At 44.2% G+C, this 10,198-nt stretch overlaps 1 protein-coding gene across 1 annotated transcript in view; it reads left to right on the top strand.

Moving 5' to 3' along the window:
• Nucleotides 1-574: 574 nt before the first annotated feature.
• LOC117283094 (homeobox protein vnd-like) overlaps nucleotides 575-10,198 on the top strand; it is a 93,121-nt gene continuing 83,497 nt past the window's right edge. The window contains exon 1 of the mRNA XM_033755470.1: nucleotides 575-664. Within this exon, the coding sequence (XP_033611361.1) occupies nucleotides 575-664 (90 nt within the window). The remainder of the gene's footprint in view (nucleotides 665-10,198) is intronic.

Raw genomic sequence — 10,198 nt, 5'->3', positions numbered from 1 at the left:
GAAACCCACGCTCTCCAATAACTAACTAACTAAGCACAAGGAAAATTTACCTTGTAAGAGTTAAAAAAATGTAAAGCTATCCCTGTAACAGGCCGTGGAGGCTCATAGGGTATTGAGATGTTGAGGCTCCCACATATTCTAGACAATCTGCTCATAGATGGCGGTAAGGTTGTCAGCCCTAAGCGCCGGCCACGCTTTACCCCCAAGAATATTCCAAGAATATTTCTGGTACTCATTTCTGTTAGAAGCTGAGTCGACCCCAGGATCATAGTGCGGATGGAAAGATTAGGTAAATTAAAAAAATCGATTCGATCCCGCGACCTTCCGGCTTGTAGCACAGTGCCTCAACCAACTACGCTACCGCGTGCCCTTGTAACAGCTACTGAAGTCAAGTGATAGAATATCTGGTAGTAAGGGACACGAATAGAGGACATCAGTGATTTCTTTATCACAGTTAAGCAGAGTTAATGACAGAAACTGCAGAATACTCGTACTTACTCATAAAAGCTCCCATGAGAATATAAGGCCCTTGAATCAATTCGACAGTTCGCGAGTTGTGCCCTTTTTGCCCTAAATGGTGCCTGTAATTGCCGTGCTGATTGAACAAGTCGAGTTGTTAGGTCTGCAAGGAAGAGCAGGGGGAGGGGGCGTGGAAGCCCCCCAGGTGCGAAGTGCGTGCGCTGCTAGGCCGTACCAGAACCAGCGTGACGTCACCATCTTAAGTGAAGAAAGTTCAGTGCGACAGAGATGGAGCACAAAGGTGGCGAATGGTTAGGGCGGGAAGACATTACATAATGAGGAACATCATAATCTGTGCCTATAATGTAATATTGTTATGGTGATTGTGTAAAGGATGAAATGGGCCAAACAAGTAGCACGCAATGGGCAGTAATAAATGTGCAGACCAACAGATTTTGTTGGAAAACGTGATGGAATGAAAGTCCCTAGGAGGCAAGTGTAAACGGCAAGATAATATTGTGGCTGGGCAACAACAACCGTTACTGAGTAACAGCTTCGGAAATAAGCATGTTTGAAAGGTAGCAATTCAAAACAGCAAAAGATGTACGGTGTTTTCTTTGCGGTCCGTGCCGAAATGTTACAAAGTTAGTTAGTTGAGTGTTGGACGGTCTGAATGACCGCAGAGCCGTCAGACAGTGAAACACGACCATGAGTCCCATGGGACTCGGAACCAAAAGTCACTGTGCTGGCGAGCCCCAGTATCAATTTAGCTGTCAGTCAGTTAGTTGAGAGTCAACAGTTGTGACAGTCGCCATCCGGTAAGAACGTGAGCACGGAAGCAGAGGATATTGTTGAGATCCGTCACCAGGCAACGACTTGTGAAGATATAGCAGACTGAGAAGACTTTATGTGTATTGTAGTCACAGTGATAATTGGAGTGTGTAACCCAGTGAGGCTGTCGTAGTTATTTGTAATTATGTTCTCTAAGTGTTCAATAAATCCATTTACCAATCCAAACCCCGTCTATGGTCTCACTGAAACACATGACAATACATATCTTGTGCTCCGTTAAGTTCTACATGGCCTACCCATCCCATTTAGCCATCCTACAAATTTGTTGCCGATATCTGAAGCAGATGACGTGCCGTAGGGCTCCCCTGCCTCTGACTAATCGCCATAACTCATTCCCTTGTTAAACGGCTGAAACACTCTAAACGATCCATCTGCTGGCTCCTTTCCCCGCTCGTGGATGCAGGTGCAAAATTCGCGGCCCGGTTCCCTTATAGAAACACCCGCCACTACGGTAATGCCTTTAATACATGCACGGGTTCTAGTTTCCTACATTCAAAAATGAATCATTTACTCACCTCTCATACAGCCGAACCTTTCTTGATGGGCCGCCAATTCTGCAGCTACTCAAAAATTTCCCAGCATTTTATGGAACCAGAAGGTTCATCACCGTGTTCACAAGAGTCCTCCTCTGGTCCCTATCCTGAGCCAGAACAATCCAGTCCATACCATCCAATCCTATCTCTCCAAGATCCATTTTAACATTATCCACCCACCTACGTCTTGTACTTCCTAGCGGTCTCTTTCCTCCTGGCTTTCCCACCAATATCTCACATCCGTTCCTCTTCTCCCCGTTCGTGCTACATGGCCTGTCCATCTTAACTTGATCATTCTAATTAAACTTGGAGAAGAGTACAAGTTATGAAGCTCCTAATTATGCAGTTTTCTCCAACCTCCTGTCACTTCGTCTCTCTTCGTTCCAAATATTCTCCTCAACACCCTGTTCTCAAACACCCTCAGTCTATGTTCCTTCCTTAATGTCAGAGACCAAGTTTCATACCCATACAGAACCACAAGCAAAATTATAGTTTTGTATATTCTAATCGTTATATTTTTGGACAGCAGGCGAGAAGACAAAAGGTTCTGGACTGAATGGTAGCAAGCATTACCCGAGTTCAATCGCCTCTTAATTTCCTCCTGAATCAGGTTTCGATCTGTTATCGTCGTTCCCAAATATCTGAACTGTGCCACATTTTCAAAACATCTGTTTACTGCCTTAAGACCTGATATTGCAATGCATTTTGGTGACGAGACAGCAACATACACGTATACTTCGGCCTCCGTAGTCTAGGGGTAAAGTTCTCACCTCATGACTCAAGGTATGCGGGTTCAAACCCGGCGGAGGTCGTGGAATTTTTAAGGGCGGAAAAATTCAGGGAACAAGTCGTCCGGGAAGGACTTTAAGCCGTGTGTCCCGTGTCGTAGATTTACGGCACGTAAAAGAACCTCTTGTCTCTAGGAGACCTCTGAGCTAAATTACAGGCCCTTTCCCGCCAAAGTAGTCTCCAATGCCTCTGATGGATGGGGGAAGCATCCAGGTACCGAGGGCCGTTGACTCTACGGAGACTGATGGCACGCATCGTTACCGGTAGGGTAGAAATTAAAGGGGGACGCACAATGGACCAATAACTGGTCTAAGTGCATGGGGAAACCCACCCCCTCTCATAATACGAATACGAATACGATTACACCTATACTTAGTTTTCTCTGTGTTTACTTCTAGAGTCTAGAAGTAAACACAGAGAATCTAGACCAAACTCCTTACGTGCGTCAATTAAAATTTGTGTGTTTTCCTTTATGGCATCTACATTATCACCCAGTAGATTCACATCAATGAATGATATCTTCAGTAAAATTCAATCTTTCAATAAAGGCTTATTATGGCTATGGGCTGGATTACCGCAGGGCCAGTGTTCAATTCCTTGCAGGCGCAAGGTCTTCTTCCATCCTCCATAGCCTGCAGCTTGGCTCTGGGCCTCACAGTCCCGTTATGCATTTCCTACCAACAGCTGAAACACGAAGACAACCACACACCTACAGCCAAGGTTAAGAATCTTCGGATTTATACCTCCATTCCTGCATACATCATTGTGTCGCAGTTCCCGTTTAAGCAGAGGAATAACATTACGTTTAGTCAGACTTTTAGTCAATAGTGTAGGAAGTTCTCCTTCAAGCCATAAGTTCATAGGGCTTCATAAATGCACTGTCTGCTCAGTCGACACTTTGTTATTGCAGCTCCCTGCTGAGACACTGCCGAGTATTCACCATCGCCTCAACAAAAGCCAGTGAGTGAACTTAGCTGCCAATCCACGTTGTAAGGGTTGGCCTACAACAAGGAAGCCTACCCAACTTAGCGACACATGGCTACGTCTACCTTATTTCTAAACGTGCCGAGGCATTAGCCTTAACAGCTTCTCACATATGGCTCCATGACTGGGGGCGTTTCCCACAGCTGTAACGGCTCCATAACAATATATGTTTTTCTCAGCTTTCCATAGACAGCTACATAATTATGTATGTGCCCCATAGCTTCCATAGAAGCTATATTATGTTTTCCACAGCTTTAACATCTTTTCATAGACGGTTCCGTAATTATATTGTGGTATGTAGACCCGTTGCTAGGCAACGACAGCGAAATAATCAGCTATACAACGGATGTTGTTAGGCAGAGGTCGGTAAACAGCAACAGAGAAATGATGTTTTCTGTGCAGTCCGTGCCGAGATGTAAGCAGGACAAGCTAGGAGTCAGCCAGTCACTGGAGTGAGTTGGTTGGTGAGTTAGTGAGTTAGTTAGAGGACAGCTGCTGTTCAGTCCTTGTGAGGTGTTGCTTTTAGAAGCTGATAGCTGAGGATGCGGATAGTTCGGGAACACAGAGGAAGGGGAAGGTCCACCGTTAGAAGCCGCTACCAAGCAACGGCTAGTGAAGACTGTATCGTACTGAGAAGACCTAGTGTGTCCTATAGTGACCTGAGAAGTGTAGTAAGGAATTGTATAAGAGTTCAATAAACCCGATTACCAATCCAAAACCCGTCTATAGTCACTCTATGACGCGACTCTATGTTCTCCACAAATTACATAGACAGTTACATAATTACGTATACTTCCCACAGCTTTCATAGAAACCTCCATATCTTCTATGTTTTCCACAGTTTTAACAGCTTTCCATAGACGACTCCATAATCATACGTTCCCCATAATTTTATAGGCGGTTTCAAAATTATGTATCTGTTCCACAGGTTTAAAGTCTTTTCATATTCATTCATTCATTCATTCATTCATCAATGGCTCTGCAGCTCTTTGTTGGGCCTGGCCTCTTTAGTTTCGTCATCTTTTTGCACAGACGGTAGGACTCCTTGGACGGGGGATCAGCCCGTCGCAAGGCCGCTATCTACACACAGAACAACACAAATACAGAAGAAACGCACACACAGATATCTATACCTCGAGCGGGATTCGAACCCAGAACCCCAGAGTTCGAGCGAGGGAAGACAGTTCATGCCTAAGACCGCGCGACCACAGTGATCGGCATATTTTCGTGTACAGTTCCCTTTCAAAGCTGGTCATATACTTCTGTGGCGACCGGACACTGCAGTATGAATGAAGTAAAGTAGCTTCACTGTACGGGCAAGGTATACCGTATTTACGCATGTATAGGCCGCAGCACAATTTTCAGACAGAAATTATAGAAAAAATAATTTTCTTTGAATATTATTTCAGGAGTATTACTAATTATGAATATAATTTTTTTTAAATGAAGTGTGATTTCGAATATTTCGAATATAAGCCGCACCCCAGTTTTCCTCTTGAATTTTTGGCAAAAATGTGCGGCCTATACATGCGTAAATACGGCAATTTCGCAAACACACAGGATAGAGCAGAAGAAACAGTAACGCGTCGACTTGTGTTCGGGAGATGTCCGGCCTCGAATCTCGGGCGGGACACTGACCCTTATGACTTTCCTTACACCGCCCGTCAGATTTCGGTCTAGCAACTTCGTTTAGGTCACGACCTCTTCCTTACGTTTGCTTTCAATTTTATCCTAGTGTTCCACTCTCCGGGAGCGGGGATGACTCAGCCGGTATAGCGACTGGTTACAGGCTGGTCTACCGAGGTGTCGGAGTCCAAGTCCCGGCAGGGTCAAGAATTTTCTCTTCTCCACGTCGTCCAGACCTGCTCTGGAGCCACCCAACCTCCTATCAAATGGGTATCGGGGGTTCTTTCCCCGGGGGTAAAGCAGCCGGGTTGTGAAGCTGACCACTTACTTCCATCTAGTGCCGAGGTCAAGAAATGTGGAGCTACATATCCATTCCTCCATACGTCTTTATGGCGTAGTGCTTAAGGAACAACTTTACTTTTAACACCACACACTAACTTGCTGACAGAGTGGTTAAGTCTACTAGCAATCAACAAATACACAAATAAATAAAAAGCATCTGACTTCGGGCATACATGTATGTCCGCATTCTTATCTGTAGTCCCGCGTAAGAGCGGGGAGCAGGGCAAGCCGAACCCCTTCCAAGGATTCCTGTCAAATATATACCACAGAACGAATAAGAGCATAATAGAACGAGGGAAAATGGAGGAAAGAAGTAAAGGAGAGGAGGAGAGAAGAGAAAACCTGAACAAGGAAGGAACGAAGGAAGGAAATGAGAAAGAGGAAACACAGAAGGAAATAATAATTCCCATATCACATTATATAAAGTTCTTACTTTAATTTATATTTACATATATTTGTGTCCCATTTAACGGTGATGTTTGTAGCTCAGTGTACGTAACGTCGCTGGAAAGATTATTAGTGAAGAATGAATGTGGAAGATTGTGGAGGAATTGGTCGTGACCTAATTTATAGGTAATCTCTCGACATTTCTTTAGAGAAACTGAGTAAGACCACGAATAACCTCGGTCCTAATGTGATTTGCAAGTTGTCACGCCCGTGATTATGAGAGATACTGTTTTCCGAATTGTCACCTGCTACGGCCGGACACAAATTTACCGAAGATTCGGAGAAGCATACTGCTTCCATTTTCGAAGGCTTCAAAACTCAACACCCCTCCGAAACTTCGGTTAACATATTCCGTACCGAACGGTGCCCATGCCACTTGACGGCACAATTACGAGTCGGGATAGTCAGTGTCCCTTCCGAGATACGAAAAAGGCACATCACACAGAGGGAAAAACAAACAAACAAGAAAAGAAGGGATGAGTAAATGAAAGAAAGGAAGACAGGGAGGCTGCATGCGTGCCAGCTCCCACCCCTACCATGACACACAGTCGCATTCACGCGATGTCTGTCCGTACCAGGCCACGTGATATTTATATTTTATTAATGTGATAGAAGAATCGTCTTTCAGCAGCTTCAGAGTGGCGGCTCTAGGCCTCGTAGGCAAAGTGGCCTGCAGTCGATCGTGTTCACTGGCTACTATACACAGAGTGGCGGCTCTGGGCCTCGTAGGCAGTGGCCTACAGTAGCTCGTGTTCACTGGCTTTTATCGTCAGAGTGGCGGCTCTGGGCCTCGTAGGCAGAGTGGCCTACAGTAGCTCGTGTTCACTGGCTTTTATCGTCAGAGTGGCGGCTCTGGGCCTCGTAGGCAGAGTGGCCTACAGTAGCCTATCGTCAGAGTGGCCTACAGTAGCTCGTGTTCACTGGCTACTATCGCCAGAGTGGCGGCTCTGGGCCTCGTAGGCAGAGCGGCCTGCAGTCGCTCGTGTTCACTGGCTACTATACACAGAGTAGCTAACAATTGCTCGTCTTCACTGACAGCTCTCGAGATGAAATATTTGTGTTCATTGGCTCTGCACTCATGCATTATATCTCAGAGATATATACGAATATTTCAATACAATGCTCTATAGTCCTCATGCATTTACCAAGTGCTCTGATGATTTTCAAGCTGTATTTAAGGTAATTGCTTTCCGTTCTGATTTCGGACATTCGTTGGTCGTTGTTCTTACGAAAATTCCTTGAGAGTTCGGGAAGTAATAAAACTGTCTCAGAAACATATCCAATAGCGGCGTTTTGTATTAAGGGTTTATGAATCTTCGGGTTCATTTGTAAATTTATAATACTGATCTTACAGCATAATCCGTGAAGTTAGAATTCGCAAAGGTTTGAAAGGGTGTCAAGTCACCTTTGACATTATTAGTGTAACTCAACATGAGGAATCTGCAAGATGACTTCTTACTTACTTACTTACTTACTTACATACGCCTCATAGATACATCTGTATGATCTACTCCTTCTAGCCCTAGAATGCACCACGCCTATCTTTGTTTGTTGAAAGGGTTCTCATGTCACATCTCTCCACGTCCCCTGAGTTTGGTTACTGATCCCGGAGTGGCTCCGCGTGGTACGGACTCTTCAGGTTGCAAGCGAGGCCACTTCAAACAAATTATTATATATGACTTAGATCCCTCTGGCACACACATGCCCCTGTTCCGTGCGGGGTTCTTCAATAGTGGGTCGTCCGAAAACGAAACTGCAGATGTTCTGGTTCCCAGCGCAATAAAACAATTGCTAACCAGCGCACCCCTCACAAATCTCAGCCTATCTGCTCTGTCTCGCAATTCTGTAACTGTCGATACTGCCTGTACTCACTGGTAGTGTTAGGACAATTAAAACGGACAGAACGTACAGGGAACAACAGAAAAATTTGCCCCTGTTCTTAACTACTTCAGCACAACGTCATGAAGGCGTATGAGGGGAGTGGATGTATAGATCCACATTCTCTTGACCTCGGCACTAGCTGAATGTGAGAGATTAGCTTCAAGCCCCTGCCGCTTGACCCCAGGGAAAAGAGCCCCCGGTACCCTTTTGGATAGGAGGTTGGGTGGGTTCAGGGCTGCTGCGAACGACATGGAGAAGGAAAAATTCTAGACCCTACAGAGACTGGAACTCCGATCCCTTGGTTGTTCATCCCGTAGCAAGTCGCTATACCGACTATGCTATCCCTGCCTCTTGGGGACAACAAATAGGCTCTCTAAAAGAACTTCAGGACAAATTATGACCAGAAAACTTCAAGGGAAGTATGCTACGTACGTAGCACACTTCGGAGAAATACTTTCTAAAAATTTGATTATGGCTCATTTTTATCGGAATATGGACCAATGGAGGCTCTTGTATGCACAACGATAGATTTTCGGACCCTTTGAATGAAATGCGCTGCTGAAATGGAACACAAATAACTGAAATTAAACACATATTTGAAAAGGAACACATATGGCTGACATTAAACATGTGTGTCTATAATGACTTAATCATGGCTTATATGTGGGACGGTCGATTTTGGCCGGTGGATCTCTGATGCGTAGTGGTCTGATGCAAGTCGGCGAGCCTAAGATTTGTGGGCATGCGCAGTGACACTATGTTGCCTCGGTAAGATCATAGGATCGCTCTTACTAGTAGATACTGTATGCTTTTCCCACGTGCCGGTTGCTAGTTGCCAGTGCCAGCCTACGAATATTCCCTCTGCATAAGAAGCAAGTTCGTAGCATAGACTCGCTCTCATGCGCTGACAGTGAAGGACACCGGCCAAAAAGTATCGGCAGGCTTATAAGTGAATGGCTATATGTGAAACGAAACACAGAGGACTTAAATGAAACACAGGTGACTGAAATAAAGAACAGGTGATTGAAAATAAAAATAAAAAAATGTTGAAATGAAAGACAGGCGATTGACATCAAAAACATGAGGTTGAAATGAGGAATGGATGGTTCACCTGAAACATGGCTGCATGAAGACCCTGACGCATGTAAGCAACACGGGCGTCTCGAAGGAACCGGGGGATGAGCGAAGGTACAAGAATGGTGCCGAATGGGACCACAGGCGGTTTTATATTAAAGAACCGTGTCAGAGCATAAGTTCAGCTGCTATCATAAACCAGTTGAACAGCCTTGAACAGTTTTGTGACTGCTGCTGACTGCATGATGATATGTTGAGGTCAGACTTCCCAAGGCAGTCATTGTACAGAGTGATTCTGAAGTATTGTCGCAGTTTCCGTGGCCTATAATTTTCAAATCGAAAAAAAAATAAATAAAACTCTTTAAGGAATATGAAAGTGTAACTCAAAAAGTTTTATTTGGCAATGCTGTGCTCTTCGCATTGATGTATGTGAGAAAATATGGCGTCGTAAACGAAACTGGTAACCGTTCAAGAGAAAACAATGTCCGTATTTCGGTTTTCCGAAACAAAGTCCGTTACCAAAAGAGAACGTCGCTACAGAACTCAATATAAAAAGATCCAACTTCAGGTAATGCTGTCCGACGTTTATTAAAGGAATTTTAAGAGGCTGGTAGTGATCTGCACAGAATATAAACGGGAAGATCGAGCATTTCGCAGGAAGATATTTGATTAAATACAGGAAGCCTGCACACCTTACGTGCCAGGAAAGGCGCTTATGCTGAAGTTATTTACTATTCTACAGCATTGATTCCATAAGTTATCAAATGTTTTGAGTCCACTTTAAAATCCTTAATCAATTTCATTTAGTCTTATCCGATTTGAAAATTATAGTCCATAGAAAACCCGACAATAATTTAGAAACACCCTGTATCTTCAGCTTCACATTCCAAAGCATCTGGATCAAAATCTCGGTTCAGATATCGCGTTATCCGACAAAATAATTTCGCGATTTTTATCAGTAACTACTCTGAACGTACGATCCCAGCTTCTTTTAATATCCTATCCAGTCTATTAAAATTTAAAAAAAAAAAAAAAAAAATATGATTAACACTTATGAAGTCAATTCATCAACTTCTCTTTGGATCAGTCTTGTTTCTGACTTGTTCCCACCTCTTGAAGGGTCTACTGATCTAGTCGCCTTAATATTGGGCCCCCCACATTTCTTCTTCCCCCTGATGGAAACACATTTTTGGGGTTTCTACTGCTCTGAC

This window comes from Cryptotermes secundus, unplaced genomic scaffold (assembly GCF_002891405.2).
Source record: "Cryptotermes secundus unplaced genomic scaffold, Csec_1.0 scaffold561, whole genome shotgun sequence".
In the NCBI taxonomy this organism is placed as follows: domain Eukaryota; kingdom Metazoa; phylum Arthropoda; class Insecta; order Blattodea; family Kalotermitidae; genus Cryptotermes; species Cryptotermes secundus.
Note: the sequence above shows the minus strand (reverse complement) of the source record. Positions and strands in the feature narration are given on the sequence as shown.